This window comes from Anopheles stephensi, chromosome 3 (genome assembly GCF_013141755.1).
Source record: "Anopheles stephensi strain Indian chromosome 3, UCI_ANSTEP_V1.0, whole genome shotgun sequence".
NCBI classification, from domain to species: domain Eukaryota; kingdom Metazoa; phylum Arthropoda; class Insecta; order Diptera; family Culicidae; genus Anopheles; species Anopheles stephensi.
The window spans coordinates 86,055,218-86,070,358 of NC_050203.1; the positions used below are offsets into that span (position 1 = coordinate 86,055,218).

Below are 15,141 nucleotides of genomic sequence, written 5' to 3' on the forward strand. Positions count from 1 at the left end.
GATCGAAGTCCTGCATCAAATCGAAGTAGGCTGCGTTGATTTTCGGGCTGCATTTTACTTGTTTCAAAGAATGTCTAGCCGCCATTTTTCGTTCACCTTTCCATCATGCCACGAAGTCAACTTTCTCAGCGACATAACATCGATTGGTTGCTCGAAAATGAGTTTTTTGATGGTGAGTTTTGATGCAATTGCAAGAAGAAACGTAAGATTATTTCGAATTTCATACTTTATAACACTTTTTTTGTCGCTTGTAGCTGAATTTCGTCGTTTATTCTGGAACCCATTCGCTGCCGAAGCGAACGAACCCCACCGACCAGTCAAGACGTCGTGCAAACGAAAACGTGCACGAAAACGATTCACAGTCACTACCGGTCCGAAGCATCGATGTTCGGATTGTGCCGCCATTTTCCGTTGGCCCTCGGACCTTAACTATCACCATGCGTATCACCACAGTGGTGTGCAGCTGAACGTGTGCCCCGAAACGACGTGCGGACTAAACTTTCAGTTTCCCTACCAGCTCACAAACCATCAGCGAACTACCGGGCACCATGACTGGCAGGTGGTGTGCCAGGAGTGCAGCAAGCGGTTCGGAAGTCAACGGTTTCTCGCACGCCATACGGTTGCCTCGTGCAACCGGTACAAGCTGGAATGCAAGAAAGGAGACGAGCTGTAAGAGCTGAGTGAGTAGAAGATAAACAAAAAAACACAAATAGCCATTTTTACTCGTAATTCACATGCTGCTTTATATTTCCGTACACCGTTCAAATCCGTGCATCCTAACGAACTACGACGACGACAATGGGTACAATAAAATACACACGCAAACACGCACACCTAGAAGGGACCTAGACAGCAATGGACGCGCGTGGTATCGACGGAAACGGATTATTCCCACTATGGGATACTTGTTGCTTTTGTTGTTCTTCCTGTTCTTGCACATATGAGACACAAACGTTTTAAATTAGATTCTTGGAGCGAATGCGCGTTTTCCATTTCCATCGATAATTAATTCGATACCGCAAGCACCAGCTATATGGCACATTTTCCAACCAAACATAACCATACACGATGGTGCACCACGTTGCTTTAACAATAGAAAACAAAATCACATACATAAATAAATATACATCGAATATAGTCTACGTACAGCCCTGCTATCGTTCGCATACAAACATTTTGCACTATTTATGAATACCTTGTTGTGATTTGAGTGTGAGTGTGTGTGTTTTGGGAAGTGGGTCAGGAGACATCGACAGACATTCTGAGCTACTCTGTAAACTCTGTACAAACGATACACTGTGTTCTATTGCAAGTAAAAGATTGCTATTTCACTGCCCTGCTATGCTTATGCTGGTATTAAGCAGATGACGAAAGAGAGAGAGAGAGAGGGAGAACAAAATCAAACCTTCCTAACTCCAGCAGCGGGGTTTCCACCGCTTAAAACGTCATCCCATAAAGCTACATCTTCAAAACTACTTTAAACTGTCTGCGAATTTACATTGCTTTACGTGGTTCTATCGAAAAAGTTCCTTTAGAGCTTGTGGCGTATCTTTAAGACCGCTGTGCCTACTACTACTACATGATATCGGCGCTAAATTTGCTGTGCAAAACAAAAACCCGAACAATCTTCCTTGTGCTTCCGAAAAAGTTTCCTTCAGATAAGTATTTCTTCACGCCAGATGAAGAGTCTCGTGATTTCGGTGCGGATGTTTTCCTGGATGGTTGCTTTTCTTGGTACAAGTTGGTGTTGTTTTCTTATTTGAATCGAGAAAGTGAGAGAAATAGAGTGAGAAAAAAAAACCGGAAACGAAACAGTACAGCGCGATGAACCCGTTTGAGAAAACTATTCAGACTTTGATTCTTAAAACGCTACACACTTCTGCTGCTTTCTGTACGTTTTGTGGGACGTACACAAGATTACAAAAAGTTGAAATTGAACGTATCCGTTACATCCACCAAGTTGATCTCCATCGAGCGGCCCAGCACGAAACACTTTTGCTTTCTGGCGTGCTTTCGCAAACCTTAATCTTTCGGCTCCTCTCGATACCCGTCCGAGTACTGTTCCCGGCCGCTCATCTTCAGGATTGCCTTGCTGTCCGCGTTACCATCCAGTACGGAGCGTGCGCCCGACTTTTCGTCCTCCTGAACAGAAAGAGAAAGCAAGGGAGTTAGTAAACTGGGATTTGGCGCACCTTCCGCAAGCTGCTACGCACCGCTTCATCCTCCTTCACGGGTTTGTCGCCGACGCCCCAAACCTCCACATTGCGGATGTTAAACTTCTTCGTGGCGCTCAGCTGAAAGTAGCCTTTGTAGGTCGTGCAGGACTCGGAACATTCGCCTATACCGTACTCACTGTCTAGCCACATTCCCCAGTAGCCATGCTGTCCTCCCATACCCTGGATGGAGCGAGAGTAAGAGAGAATGGCGTACAATTAGCTGGTGTTGCGCCGAGAACAAGCACAAATCCAAATTACCATTCCATTTGGCATCGTTTGCTGGTGTAGATTCAGATACTGATAGTGGTCGTTGTAGCCGGTGCTCGGAAAGCTTCGCATCTTTGGCCGAAGTGTGAAGAGAAACGAGTTCTCATTACCAACATAATTGGGACTAAGGGCCCACGATTCCGTTGCGTAGCCACCGAAGATATATCCGTTCGCATCTTCCACAATAACCACCGTCGATCCTTGATCCATGATGCGACCTATTTAAAGAAAGATTAGCCATTATTAGCCGTACAGCAAAGAAAACTCACTTCCAAAATACACGTACCCAGCAAGGTTGAGAAACTTTCTCCATGTATTTGCGACGAAAACAGAAAGCGCCACTTGTTCTGTTGCGTCCCCGGTAGGTTGGAGTTGATAAACAGCATCTGCGACAGATCGGTAAACGCCGGATAGTCCGGTACGTACTGCAGTCCTTCACAGTACGGTAGCATCGATTGAAGGGCCTCCTGCGGGATGATGCTTTTGCGCGCGTTTCCATCCGTCTCGGACGCATTCTTCACGTTGCGATAATGGTACAGGTGGGAAAACACGTGTTCCAGCATCTTCAGGAAGGTTGGGTTTTTATGTAACCTGCCAATAGATAATGCATGTACGGTTACGGACGGGGTTCCGTATCGGTAGCAACAAAAAGTGGAATGGCGAATAGAATGCCCCAAGAGAAATCTTTCTCTGGGGAGTAGCATGAGGCAAGGGCAAAAGCAGGTACTCAATATGCAAACAAGGAAAAGCTCTTATTGATTTTATAGTTTGTATCGCTACTGTGAACGAATATTTGGAGAGCTTTTTCGGAACAAAATTCTATTTTAATTGCATTTCTCGAAATAGGTGCAACAATACAGAACCAAAAATGCGCAACACGTTCCACAGCTTAAATCGTTTAAATTCCACTCACCATCGTTCCGCATCGGCACGGGTAACCTTCTGTGTGCCCTGCTGCACCACATCGTACGCTAAGCTCTCGGCCAGCTTCTGTATGCAGTCCTTAACGATGCGGAATCCTCGCGATTCCCACGATTTGTACTGTGGACCACCTTCCAGTCGGATCGCTCGCATATAGCTGCTGACAACCGCCTCCACGTACTACACCGCCGGTAAAAAGTACATGGAGCATAAAAACAGGCACAATGAATGAAAGGATCATTTCCCCCATACCAAACAGCTGATAACGGCGATAAAATCGTTGCCCTTCACCGCCACAAGCAGTCTCCCCCTTACCTCTTTGATAAGCGGATAAGCAATTTCGGTCGATTCCGATTCGGGCTGCTGGCCGAGACTGCACAACAGAACGTTGATCCGTTCGTCGATAGTGCCGCGGACACAGTACACGTACAGTTCGGCAAACCGTTGAAATTCCACCACCGGCGAACGGGACCCGAGTGGCCCAAACAGGAAGTTGGTGATGTATTGCGCCAACCGTGGGTCCATCTGTGAGCCCCAGAATTTCTGCCGGAAGTGGAGTAAAACAAAATGGAACGTAGCCAAGCACGATTTAGCGAAAGTTAGTCACGAGCAGAAGCTAAAATAAATAGAAACGGCAACGGAGCGAACGAAGCGACACCAACCATGAGATCATCTTCCTTGATGCGTTCCGAGTTTTTGCTGACTAGCTTGAAGGAGCTTGCCACCACCGGCACTTCGCTCTTCGCCAGCAGGGAACATTTTTCTGCCAGCTTTGTGCTCGAGTTGCCCATCTCTTCGTCGGTTCAACTTCGCCTGGTTCGCGGTGAGTAATTAAAAAGCGTCACCAGGACGCATTAATGCCGTGTTGCGGTAAAGCTGGCGATGGGAGAAACGCTGCAGATGGGAAATGGGAAAACGAGAAGACGACATTAGAAAATGTATAATTGGCAACGGCAATATTTAACGGCCAGTCGTTTTAATTACACCTAACCCATTTCGCCCATTCCGGAGTTTCGTTTTCTGATTCTTCTTAAGCTATATCTTTGGAACTTCAAACGCCGGAAGTCTAGGCCTTTCTTAATATATCGAGGAAAGACGTGAATGGGATATGATACCGGATCTTTTTTCGGTTCGGACCCTTCTGGACATGGTGAGACATCCGTTTCATCTAATAACGTCGATATCTTCCAACTGAACTTCATCGTCGGGTCGTTATCTTCAAAAACCATCAACCGTGCGACTTCATTCATCGATCAACCCGGCACAAAGCGACGCGCCATGAGTCAGCCATCGTTGGGGGAAACTCTCTGGACGTATTTTATCTTGCTTTTCCACCCATTGTCACACTCGACGGGTTTTGCGGACCCCTTCACACTGTACCCCAGGCCGGCTGGCACGCACGCGGTTGGCGAGCGTCATAAATTGTTTATTGGACGATCGAGACTATACCGGAGGACGGCTTATCTGCTTATTTGGGCACAATAACCGAGCAAAAAAAAAGTGGGCACATGATGAACAGCATACGCAATGCGCAGGCAGGCTGGGGGTCGGTCGTGATGATGATCCCCTTATCAACTAGCCCCTTTAATATCAGGCGCAGAGATCGAAGTAGGCAAAAGATCGATACGTTACACACAACGCAGCGCCTTTCTGCACGGTGAATCAAATCAATCTAGTAGCAATAAAACTAGCTTTATTATCATCCGATCCGAGGTTAAATTGAGGGCACGGATGGGTACGCTTTTCTTACTTTAAATTACCTCCCTTTCGTAAGAGATACTTAATTTTAACCAATCTTTCACTTCAAGACAAACAGACATTTGTTTGAGAACCACATTTAAATTCCAAAAGAAGCAACAAACACCAAAATCAATCAACTCAATTTAAAACAATCCAGCAGACACCTGAAACTGTCGCACTGCAATAGCTTCAAGGCAGTGTGATCACATGAGCATATCCCGCAACATTATTAAACCACACGTTTCGTTCTGGTGCTCCGGCAGCGAACCGACGGCAGGAAGGCTATTTGTTTACACAGGGTAATAGGTGGTGGGAGACCTCCCACTCCGGGTGGTGGGGGTGTGATTGCAAATAGTAGACCTTCTATTCACGCCCCCCTTAATCAGGTGTCACCACATACAGAGAGTGGCTGTTACTAGTGGTAGTAATATTATTATTTCTTCTATTTCTTCACACATACGCTCACACACACACAAACAAGGGCACAGGGCACATCAGCCGATATAGAGATTATGATCACTTTTAACCCTGCTGGTGCTGCTGCATTTAGCAAATCCTGGCTGCTGCTCTCTTGCATCCATCCTCGTTATCAAGCCCAATATTTACCTTCCCACTTGGGGTATTAATTAGTATCGCCGCTTGGCACGTTACAGGCACAACCGTTTTACACAACTATCGTAAACAAACGCACATTCCCGGACATTACCGAGCACCGTTTTCACCCGTGTTGTTTTCAACCAAGTTTGTGCTATTTTTCACGTTCACTATTTACTGTGCACTTGTTTGACTAGAAATGGTTCCTTTCCTTGAAAGGAGCAGAGAGCAACAACGACACCAAATATGCACTGCTGCAGAGTGCTCCCCAACGGAAGTACAATCTTTAAGCGAGAACTGACCCGACCAGGACACAGAAACACGTATCGTGCACACTATCGCGCACCGGGATGAAATAAATGTGCGACAACCTTTGGAGCCATCCGTGGAGCAAAGATTTTTCCACCCCTATTTGCGGCCCGCAGAAGGAAAACAGTGCAAAACTGGGCGATTGGACGGGGTTCTCCCATACCACGCTACATGACAGTTGGTTCACTGGAGAGAAAAGAAAAAACAATATTTCATTTGACAGATTGGATGCCACGCTATTTTGTTTATATCGTGCGCATAGCAATTTTTTTCTATAAAATAAAGAAAAATTTGTATCAAATAGATATCATCTAGTTCACAGAAGAGTTTATTTTATTGAAAAGCTACAAAATTATTAAGTTTTACCAGCATTTGCAACATCCGAGATCCAACGCATCTGTCCAAGGCTTCATATAAACAAACCCGCGTTTGACAGCTGTCACCGTTTGCTACAGCCGCGCGCAATATACACAAACGCAGAAAATATACAAACAGAACGAAAAGTGATTCCTGCCGGGACGACGGTGTATTTTTGAACGGTGCAAAACTCTTTCACAGGCAAAAAGCATGAACAATTCTAACCTTCGAGATGCTTTTCAAGTTCTTACCAACGAAGCCAAAGGTATTTGATGACGTTTGCTGCTCAAATCACCATCAATAACAGGCCGTTTCCTATCCAACCAGATTTGTTCCTTCCTGCCAGCATACCGGAAACGTTCGGTATTCCAAGTGCGCTAGAGTTTGTGCGTGACAGTGTAGCAAAAAATCTGCCACTCATCATGCGTGAGGCGATAAACGATTGGCCAGCGGTGGAGAAATGGAACTCCAAGTACTTTCGGTTAGTAACGTACGCCGTGTGTATGCGTGTTTGGCCTTCCGCTGGATGTTTTTGTCCGCTGCCCGTTGCGTGCTGTCATATCGCGTTTGTTGGCAACGGCCAGGCCGCTGTTGCATTTTTGAACCACAGCCAAATACAGTCATCGCGAGAGGAAAGTTTAATTGGACGATCATCTCACCTTTCATTGACTGGGGCTGCAACCTTCACAGCTGGTGCAAGCAACATGAAATTATTAGCACCCTCCTGTCGCACAATTCCTGATGGTTCTCGCACCATCGGTTGAAGGAATGATAAAATTATGATCCATCGCTCTGTGCACCTGTCTGTGTCCGTGCACGCAACAAACAGCCTTTGTAATTTGTTTCGGTCGCACTAGCTGGCTTAGTGTGGTTTGCATACTGCGAGCATGAATTGTTGGTTTTGTTCGAATGGCTTAAAATAACCCAAGATCAAACCATCTCTTACCCTTTGTAAGTTCCACAGAGAAACGCTTGTCGACAAGGAGGTAACGGTAGCGATCACACCCAACGGCTATGCGGATGGGTTGGCCCTTCACGAGGAGGAAGAATATTTCGTCCTGCCGCTAGAGCAAAGCATGTGTATGGGAGATTTCTTGGACGCTCTTGATCAGAAGCAGTGAGTAAAACGGCCAGTCTAGAAACGATTCACGGCGACACATTATTAATCCCGGTGCATTAATCGCTTGTCTAGTCCGGATGCCATTCCTTACATACAGCGCCAAAATTCAAACCTTACCGAGGATTTCCAAGAGCTGTGGATGGACGTCAACGAAAGCAGTCTAGATTTTGCATCGGAAGCGTTCAACAAGAAGCCGGATGCTATCAACTTCTGGATGGGAGACGAACGAGCAATCACATCCAGTGGGTGCCAGCCGAAAGTATTTATCTAGATCGATTTTAACCATATGCGACCTTGTCCGCAGTGCATAAAGATCCGTACGAGAACATCTACTGTGTGATTTCGGGCTACAAAGACTTCATACTGATTCCACCGATCGATCTGCACAACGTACCCCGAAGGCATTATCCGATGGGCATTTACATGCAGGAAAATGACGACAAAATAGTGATCGAACCAATTCTGGATGGTTAGTATGGGGAGGGTGGGACAGTGTTCGAATAGAGAACAGAATCTGTTTTACTTTACTGATATGACTTGCTTGCACAGAGATTGGCAAACCGCGGCTTATCGAGTGGGTCAGCGTGGATCCACTGGCACCGGATTTGGAACGATTTCCGTGCTATGCCGACGCGACGACGTACGAAATTCGGCTGAACGCAGGTGATCTGCTGTATCTGCCTAGTCTGTGGTACCATCACGTGCGACAAAGCCACAAATGCATTGCGGTCAACTTTTGGTACGACATGGAGTACGATGCACGCTACTGTTTCTACCGAATGATGGAAAAGCTGTGCAATTATGGCCAATAAAGACGAGACGAGCCGAGTGTTTACGGTACATTTTTAGCTCAAATTGGTGTGGTGATCATGAGCGCGAAATGAGAATAAATTAAAAGCGAAATGAAAACAAATTGATGCGAATTGATGATTGGAGAAAGAATTGCTTACTACAATCGACATGCTCATCTGCGGCTAGGAGTACAAGTCTACAGGAGAGTCTATGCCTAGAAGACTGAACGAAATGTCTGGTCGAATAGCCTTAACAGGCTCAGAATGACCATCTTGTTGGTAGAAGGATGACCGGTAGGAAAGCCCCAAACTTCAACTCCAGGTGGACCATTTTCCTAGAGGAGCAACGAATAGCAACCGATCAGCAAATATAGTATTATTCTAGGAACTCAACATGCCCGCTTTTCTTCACAATTTTATTTACGTTTCATAGTCAATAAAGATACAGTTTGCTTGCGTCAATACAAATACAAATAGTTTGTAAAAATGTAAAAAATATGAACAACACAGTATAGGCGAAAATCAAGGACAAATACAACTAAATATCAATAAATACAATGCGGCCGCCGTTGTGTCCTGTTTCCTTCCTTCCCTGCTTTCTTTAGCATCTAAGTAGTACATGCACAATCAGGATTCTGAACCCTTCGTTAGCGCCGCGTCGACCCCAGCCCCAGCCATCATCGACCGGCCTCCGGTGCTCACTGAAATCCGCACGAGGATCGCAATTTTTGGACAACCTGCGCATCGACTCCACGGTTCAGTGCTTTCTCTTCCAGCTCCATGATGATGTTCGTCAACCTGCGTTCCTCCATGTACAGCTGCCGATTTTCCATCCGATCGAACTCGAGACTGATGTTCAGCATGTGCGTAATGAGCTTTTTCTTGTGGCGCGATCGACGCGACGCTTCGTTATTCTTGATGCGGTCCTGGTGGTCGATTTCGTTCGTGCACTCCTTCCGGATGCGAGATTTTGCCGCGTTGAAAGCTACACGGAGCGAAGAAAAGTACCAATGCCAGGTAAGAGTAAAATGTCTGTGCCATGTGCTTCTCCCTCCATGCTCTATACTTACTCATTTCCAGCGGAAAGTTGGCCAGCTTTGATTTGGTGTAGATGTCCTTGTTGTACGCGGATGTTTCGTTAATTTTGTCCAACTCCGTCTGCACACTCGCCGGTAGGACCGTGTCGCTTGCATCCCTATCCTTGCTCCAGCGCTGCAGTACCGGTTGCTGCAGCTCGTCGAGAATGGATGAAACTCCCGAATCCGAAGGGGATCGTGCTGGTTTGTCCGCCGTTACAACGATCGCACTGGCGCCTTCCTCGTCTTCTACCAGATGATTACCAAGGAATCGTTTCTTATTTGTTTCCTCTAAAAGTGTACCACCGACCACTACTGTCTGAGGTTCCGGCGAGCTCGTGTACTGGTTGCCGCTCGACTTTAGCAGCATAGCGAAACCGTTCATACCGGGGCTAGCGTACAGCATCGAGGAAACGTTCTCGGCCGATGTCGTCGAGTCCGGATGCAGTTCCAGCGTGGGAGACGACAAAGCAATTCCTCTGCTATCCCACTTTTCCACATCCGGTGAGGATGAGCCCATTCTGATCGGTGCAATTCGCGGGGTTTTACCCTTCGGCACAGTCTCAGACGACAACCGACCAAGCAGTTCATGCTGACTGAAGTTCTCGTGTATGGTCGCTATGGTGAATGCTGCCGGCTGGGGCACAACGATCCGCTGTTTGGGTGATCCATTCTTTCGCTCCCGTTTTTTGGCCGGTGACGAGGGCGCTGAGCTGTTGGCTGTTGCGGTGTTGACCGATTTCAGCACGGTGCGGATATTGTTATTCTCGTTCTTGTACTGATGATATCCGGAACTCAGCATTAGGAGTGCGGATGCGGCGTCGAAGTCGGTCATGGCTGCAATTCGAAGAGAAGAATAGAGCGAAAATGAGCGAAAGTGTGGGAAGGTGGGATAACAATTCTGTTGGCTGCTGTGGTTTAACGTTACAACTCCCAGCGGAAATGCAAGCTCGTATTCGCAAGATGCGCGTACGATGTGCTAATGCCCGCTTCTTTGTCGTGGGGGGAACACAGTTATCGCCACTGGCATGGAATGTGTATGAATAAAAATGTATTACTACTCCGTACTATACGCTGAGGGCCACGGCCACATATTGTACGGAAAAGTAGCGTCATCCGAAGCTATTCCCAACTATTCCGTACTTTGTATCCGTTCCCGGTCTCCATCGGATTGGCAATCATTCATCTAGCGACTATGGTTTGCAGATGTCTCCCGTACGTATTCGTACTACTTTACGAACAAACTAGCAGTGCCAAATACGGCCAAGAGACATACACGGCCATCACGAAATACGAACAAACGTAACTAAAACACACTCCTAAACGGTCTTAACCTATCACTCACGACACAAACGGATTTTAGTTCTTACCTTTTCCTTCAATTCAGCTATTTTCTCAAAAAACACGCACACACAATGGACACACACAGGACACACACGATTCTGCAACTCGCACAATCCGGTCTACGCAGAAAGAAGGACGAACAGTAATTAACGCAAATGGGCGACCTGGACCACATTTATATACTAATCGCTACAAGCAAGGAACTTTACCCACGACGCACACGACGATCGCCGTCGCGCCCACACGGGTACTACTACGCACATCAGATAACATCTCGCCAAGTAAATAGCATCCATACAGCGCTTACCTGTGTTTGTGACATGGTGGTGGCGGCGAATAGTGGAAAAAAACTGCATACACCACGAATTATGCTAAGGCTGTGTATTTTTTTCCATTAGTGCTGGTATTAGGGTAGTTAAATAGAATACTGCAGAACCAGGTATTAACGGCCATCTGTTGATGATCTGCCCGTTGGATACGCGTGCTCTATTTCCTGGAATCGCATCCTGCGCATTTCCTACCTGGAATTCCAACAGGATCGTTCGTAGGCATTTAATGTTGGGGTAAAGCCTTCACGTTCCAGGTTCGAAAAGGGAGGAGCAGATAAAACACGGTTCGTTATTAGGTCAATCCAGGGTAAAGAAACAATCGTTTTATGAATTTTAACGGTTTTTTGGAGGTCCAGAACATGGATGAAAAATTTTCTTACCCCTTTGGCCTTAATTTCCTTTACGAACGAAATATAGGTAAACAGGTAGGCGTTACAAATCAAAGCGACTTTGGAGTGCAATAATTGCTTCATGTGAAGGAATTAATTTAAAATTTTAACTGAAATTTTTATTAACGGTATTTCTTGCTTGATTGCTAAAACTTGCTTGCGAAATTTAAATCCTCATTCGCTTTCTTATCGTTTTCCCGTCAGTGCCCGCTGTCCTCTGCGTTTACACCCGCTACTAGTTGAGTTGAGCTGTCATCCTTGTCTTTTTTCACACAGCAGTGGTTTTGCAGAACTAAAATTTGGTGCTGAAGAAAAACAGAACACACGGCCAAGGTAAAATTTCATTATTTAACTCTATTGCATCTCAAGAGCGCCTTAACCGCACCGCACCAAAGGTAGCTAACAAGGGGGCAATTACAATTCACTGGTGATAATGGAACCTAGGCGATTAATATGCCGCAGTTGGTGCGCTAAAATTACGTAATAAAAACTTGCGTTATGTTGTTCCCTCCCGTTGCAGATGTCTGAAGTCGCTCCCAAAATTCCGAAACCGGTGCTGCGTGGTCTCCACAATGCCACCATCAAGCGCAACCTGATCGTGTCCGGCGTCCTGTGCACCGTTGCCGTCGTTGCGATGAAAGTGATGCACAACGACCCGAAAGTGCGGGACTACGCCGAGTTCTACAAGTGAGTGGCGCAGTCGCCCCCGTCATTGCAGTGGGTGTGGATAAAATGGATGGCCTCTTCTTTTTGCTTTCCAGGACCTACGACGCAAACAAAGCGTTCCAGCGCATGAAGGATGCCGGTCTGCTGCAATCGGTAAAGGATTAGACATGGCTCCTTAAGACACGCCATCCTAGTAACTGAGCAAGAGAGAGAGAGAGAGCGATACATAAGAGAAAAAGTGCATGTATGATACCACTGGAAGCAAGAGCCACCTTGCAGCCAATGGAAATCGTACAATAAAATAAAGTGCGGTTAATCCAAATCATTGAACAAGTTTTCTACTCCGCACCGAGCTAAAAAAACGCGCTTCCGGTCCCGGTTTCGAATTCAGGTGATCGTACTTCACCGATCCAGTACTTTATTCGTAGCCTGTATCCAGGTCTAAATCGCGCCCGCACCATAGGTTCGATCCCAAACGACATACTGCTGCAAATCATCCGGCGAAACGCTAGCTTTCACCTTGGTTAGCGCTAGCCGGAAATCCTCGTAACATATCGGGCGCACCTGATCCTTCGCAATGTCTCCCAGCTGTTCGAACGGTATGGATCTTATCGGTCCCATGGAGGCTTCGTGACACAAAACTTTCATGTCGGCACCGGAAAATCCTTCCGTTAGGTCCCCAATTCGTGCAATTTCCTCCTGCTCCAGGCTATTGCGTTCGCGTTCTAGCAATCGGGTTAAAATTTGAATTCGAGCCGGCCTTTCCGGCAGTGGAATGTACAATTTTTTCACCAAGCGACGGCGTGCCGCTTCGTCCAGCTCTTGGGGTCGGTTTGTTGCACCAACGATTAAAATCCTCTCGTCCTCCGCCGTTGCAGCTCCGTCCAGCTGCACCAGAAATTCCGTCTTTAAACGACGCGAACTTTCGTGCTCCGTCTCGGACCGTTGGCAGAGCAGTGAATCAATCTCGTCTATAAACACCACAGCCGGCTGGTGAACTACGGCGACCGCGAAAAGCGCCCGCACCATCTTCTCTCCATCGCCGATCCACTTGGAGGTGAGCGATGAGGCGCTAATGCTGAAAAACGTTGATTTCGATTGCGATGCAATACACTTGCCGATAAGCGTTTTGCCCGTACCGGGTGGACCGAACAGCAGGATGCCACGGGGAGGTTTACGCAAACCGGTAAAAATATCTGGCCGCAAGATTGGCCACACGACCGCTTCCTTGATGATGGTTTTGGCGTACTCCAGCCCGGCTATGTCGTCCCAGGAAAGAGGTTGAAAGCGGTCCATAATCTCATTGCGAATCAGTTCTACCATTTTCGGGTCAATGTTCTTCAAACGCTCGTCGATCTCATCCTCTTGGCTATCGTCGGTGCTGCTGTTGTCCGAGCCGTGCTGGCCCTGCTTACCCGACCGATCATCTTTATCCGTTCGTGAAGGACAGACAAACTTACTGCCGATCGTACGTCGCCCTCCGAGCGTTTTACGGCCATAGGCAAACAGAGGCGCTTTGCCGGACGGATTCGATGTACCGTACTTCTGAGAAAATCAATCATAAAGGCGTTAATTTAATCGAGCCCTAACTTAGAAAATAATATCCATCATTCACCTTCATGTTTTGTATGACAAGTTCATCATTTGCCGTTCGAAAAGCACCACCGCTCTCGTGGCTACTAGCAGGTTTGGCCATGTCAGCTAATGTTGTTGAGGGAGGTTTCAAAGGCGGCGCTTTAGAAACGGGCATCTTTGGAGTGAACGATGGAATGCTAGCGGTGGAGGTAGTTACAGGCCGGGAAATGTCCTCTCCGGTTCTGCTAGCGTTGGAAGCATGTTTATCACGCTCTCCTCTCTCTACCGACCGTTGATCTTCCGTTCGCAAAGAATTGCTTACAATCGCGGCCAGTGTAGACGGGGATATTTCGTTTGCGGAACAGTTTTCGTACTTTCCGTGACAATCATGGTCCTCGCTCGCTAGATACGAGTGAGGATCGTCCAAAGCTGTATCGGTTATTTCGTAGTCATCGTCGGAAAATTCCGCCGCCTGAGCATTGAGAAGTTCGATCACATCGTCACAATAATTGTTAACACCATCGGGATCAATCATCAAATTCTGGTTCTTGCGCAAGCCATCCTCCAGTACGCCAGCCGATAGTTTTTCATCATCTCTGCAACAAAAGAGAGATTTAAATTATAAAGGGACTTTAGATAGGAGACCTGGCTTTCGATACAAACGTTTCGAGTGCTTCCGTGTACAGCCGATAATGTAAATTTCGCAACTCGTCTACTTCATTGCAAGCGTTGTTTAGTTTTACTTTTTCGTCTAATTTACGTAGACAGAAGCACAACAGCTCTATATCGGCCGCCGAGTCGTCTTCCATGATAGTACGAGTTTTGTGTTTTGTTGATCAACGGATTGGGCACGGAAAACAAACACGCACGCGCCCTTTTCAGCATCTTCTTAATGCACTTAGGTCGTGGAATCGCACAACCGGAAAGACATTTGTTAATCCTTTAATTTTTAAAAGTATACAGAAAAGCTCACAAATCTACAATCAAGCACTACTGCTGGTTGAAAAACTTTTTTCTAGTTTGCAAAGAAAAATGGAATTTTTGGCCAGGCCGTTCTTGATGAATAAAAAAATGGATTTTTTCAAGAAGGCCTTTGATTTGGTAAAATAAATTTGAAACAATTGTTGACTTCAAACCGGTTCGATACTCTAAAGAATGTTTATGCACTCGAAAAAATATGCACAAATCCTAGATTTACGCAAATGATGTAACAAACTTCTGATACGGAATTGATGCAACTTCTTGAACAAAACAATTATTATTTTCATGAGAAGCGGCCATTGTGCTTTCCGATTGCAAAGACGGAAAACGTCAAAGTGACAGTTATACATTTCGCTGGGAAACTGTGTGCCGTACATGTTGTTATACACATTGCATTCTTTAATTGCAGCTTCGAAGCTAACAATTAATGAATGATTTTGATTTCGAAAAATTCTTTATAATTTCA

The 15,141-nt window shown here is 46.3% G+C and overlaps 6 protein-coding genes across 11 annotated transcripts; 3 read left to right on the forward strand and 3 right to left on the reverse strand.

Annotated features, from left to right (window-relative positions):
• Window positions 1–105: 105 nt before the first annotated feature.
• On the forward strand, window positions 106–729 carry LOC118510060 (zinc finger protein 331-like). Its single transcript, XM_036051450.1, has 2 exons — window positions 106–172; window positions 255–729. The coding sequence occupies exons 1-2, from the start codon at window positions 106–108 to the stop codon at window positions 671–673; spliced, it is 486 nt and encodes a 161-aa protein (XP_035907343.1). The 3' UTR covers window positions 674–729.
• On the reverse strand, window positions 717–6,200 carry LOC118513946 (MTOR-associated protein MEAK7). 2 transcript variants are annotated; one of them, XM_036060335.1, is made up of 8 exons: window positions 5,751–6,200; window positions 4,067–4,298; window positions 3,720–3,947; window positions 3,397–3,584; window positions 2,770–3,074; window positions 2,475–2,701; window positions 2,214–2,396; window positions 717–2,142 (listed from the first exon to the last, which is right to left on the reverse strand). In XM_036060335.1, exons 2-8 carry the CDS (start codon window positions 4,193–4,195, stop codon window positions 2,023–2,025), a joined length of 1,380 nt encoding a protein of 459 aa, XP_035916228.1. In that variant the 5' UTR covers window positions 4,196–4,298; window positions 5,751–6,200; the 3' UTR covers window positions 717–2,022. The 2 variants fall into 2 exon arrangements, with proteins under 2 accessions (XP_035916228.1, XP_035916229.1); XM_036060336.1 differs by having other exon boundaries at window positions 6,041–6,198.
• A 308-nt stretch (window positions 6,201–6,508) lies between these two features.
• On the forward strand, window positions 6,509–8,437 carry LOC118513964 (bifunctional peptidase and (3S)-lysyl hydroxylase Jmjd7). 2 transcript variants are annotated; one of them, XM_036060384.1, is made up of 6 exons: window positions 6,509–6,669; window positions 6,732–6,885; window positions 7,369–7,521; window positions 7,597–7,766; window positions 7,829–7,993; window positions 8,074–8,437. In XM_036060384.1, the coding sequence occupies exons 1-6, from the start codon at window positions 6,615–6,617 to the stop codon at window positions 8,334–8,336; spliced, it is 960 nt and encodes a 319-aa protein (XP_035916277.1). In that variant the 5' UTR covers window positions 6,509–6,614; the 3' UTR covers window positions 8,337–8,437. The 2 variants fall into 2 exon arrangements, with proteins under 2 accessions (XP_035916277.1, XP_035916278.1); XM_036060385.1 differs by having other exon boundaries at window positions 6,535–6,669; window positions 7,361–7,521.
• Window positions 8,438–8,712: 275 nt separating this feature from the next.
• LOC118513951 lies at window positions 8,713–10,982 on the reverse strand. 2 transcript variants are annotated; one of them, XM_036060346.1, is made up of 3 exons: window positions 10,762–10,982; window positions 9,386–10,228; window positions 8,713–9,300 (listed from the first exon to the last, which is right to left on the reverse strand). In XM_036060346.1, the coding sequence occupies exons 2-3, from the start codon at window positions 10,224–10,226 to the stop codon at window positions 9,014–9,016; spliced, it is 1,128 nt and encodes a 375-aa protein (XP_035916239.1). In that variant the 5' UTR covers window positions 10,227–10,228; window positions 10,762–10,982; the 3' UTR covers window positions 8,713–9,013. The 2 variants fall into 2 exon arrangements, with proteins under 2 accessions (XP_035916239.1, XP_035916238.1); XM_036060345.1 differs by lacking the exon at window positions 10,762–10,982 and adding an exon at window positions 10,535–10,592.
• A 658-nt stretch (window positions 10,983–11,640) lies between these two features.
• On the forward strand, window positions 11,641–12,444 carry LOC118513980 (cytochrome c oxidase subunit 6C-like). 2 transcript variants are annotated; one of them, XM_036060407.1, is made up of 3 exons: window positions 11,641–11,786; window positions 11,974–12,140; window positions 12,215–12,444. In XM_036060407.1, the coding sequence occupies exons 2-3, from the start codon at window positions 11,974–11,976 to the stop codon at window positions 12,282–12,284; spliced, it is 237 nt and encodes a 78-aa protein (XP_035916300.1). In that variant the 5' UTR covers window positions 11,641–11,786; the 3' UTR covers window positions 12,285–12,444. The 2 variants fall into 2 exon arrangements, with proteins under 2 accessions (XP_035916300.1, XP_035916301.1); XM_036060408.1 differs by having other exon boundaries at window positions 11,719–11,848; window positions 12,215–12,441.
• A 50-nt stretch (window positions 12,445–12,494) lies between these two features.
• Window positions 12,495–15,012, reverse strand: LOC118513931 (fidgetin-like protein 1). Of its 2 annotated transcripts, none has more exons than XM_036060301.1 (3): window positions 14,358–15,012; window positions 13,735–14,290; window positions 12,495–13,664 (listed from the first exon to the last, which is right to left on the reverse strand). In XM_036060301.1, exons 1-3 carry the CDS (start codon window positions 14,501–14,503, stop codon window positions 12,561–12,563), a joined length of 1,806 nt encoding a protein of 601 aa, XP_035916194.1. In that variant the 5' UTR covers window positions 14,504–15,012; the 3' UTR covers window positions 12,495–12,560. The 2 variants fall into 2 exon arrangements, with proteins under 2 accessions (XP_035916194.1, XP_035916195.1); XM_036060302.1 differs by having other exon boundaries at window positions 12,495–13,661; window positions 14,358–14,954.
• Between the last annotated feature and the right edge of the window lie 129 nt (window positions 15,013–15,141).

Excerpts from the sequence above, each read along its gene's own strand:
- LOC118510060 (XM_036051450.1), top strand. The coding sequence starts at position 106 with ATGCCACGAAGTCAACTTTCTCAGCGACATAACATCGATTGGTTGCTC. Across the intron at positions 173-254 it reads CGAAAATGAGTTTTTTGATG|CTGAATTTCGTCGTTTATTC; the intron begins GTGAGTTTTGAT and ends TGTCGCTTGTAG.
- LOC118513946 (XM_036060335.1), bottom strand. The coding sequence starts at position 4,195 with ATGGGCAACTCGAGCACAAAGCTGGCAGAAAAATGTTCCCTGCTGGCG. Across the intron at positions 3,585-3,719 it reads CTTATCCGCTTATCAAAGAG|TACGTGGAGGCGGTTGTCAG; the intron begins GTAAGGGGGAGA and ends CCGGCGGTGTAG. Across the intron at positions 2,143-2,213 it reads CCGTGAAGGAGGATGAAGCG|GAGGACGAAAAGTCGGGCGC; the intron begins GTGCGTAGCAGC and ends CTTTCTGTTCAG.
- LOC118513964 (XM_036060384.1), top strand. The coding sequence starts at position 6,615 with ATGAACAATTCTAACCTTCGAGATGCTTTTCAAGTTCTTACCAACGAA. Across the intron at positions 6,670-6,731 it reads TCTTACCAACGAAGCCAAAG|ATTTGTTCCTTCCTGCCAGC; the intron begins GTATTTGATGAC and ends CTATCCAACCAG. Across the intron at positions 7,522-7,596 it reads GACGCTCTTGATCAGAAGCA|TCCGGATGCCATTCCTTACA; the intron begins GTGAGTAAAACG and ends TCGCTTGTCTAG.
- LOC118513951 (XM_036060345.1), bottom strand. The coding sequence starts at position 10,577 with ATGAATGATTGCCAATCCGATGGAGACCGGGAACGGATACAAA. Across the intron at positions 10,229-10,534 it reads AGACCGGGAACGGATACAAA|CCATGACCGACTTCGACGCC; the intron begins GTACGGAATAGT and ends TTCGAATTGCAG. Across the intron at positions 9,301-9,385 it reads CAACTTTCCGCTGGAAATGA|CTTTCAACGCGGCAAAATCT; the intron begins GTAAGTATAGAG and ends CGCTCCGTGTAG.
- LOC118513980 (XM_036060407.1), top strand. The coding sequence starts at position 11,974 with ATGTCTGAAGTCGCTCCCAAAATTCCGAAACCGGTGCTGCGTGGTCTC. Across the intron at positions 12,141-12,214 it reads GACTACGCCGAGTTCTACAA|GACCTACGACGCAAACAAAG; the intron begins GTGAGTGGCGCA and ends TTTGCTTTCCAG.
- LOC118513931 (XM_036060301.1), bottom strand. The coding sequence starts at position 14,503 with ATGGAAGACGACTCGGCGGCCGATATAGAGCTGTTGTGCTTCTGTCTA. Across the intron at positions 14,291-14,357 it reads TACACGGAAGCACTCGAAAC|AGATGATGAAAAACTATCGG; the intron begins GTTTGTATCGAA and ends CTTTTGTTGCAG. Across the intron at positions 13,665-13,734 it reads TTGTCATACAAAACATGAAG|AAGTACGGTACATCGAATCC; the intron begins GTGAATGATGGA and ends TGATTTTCTCAG.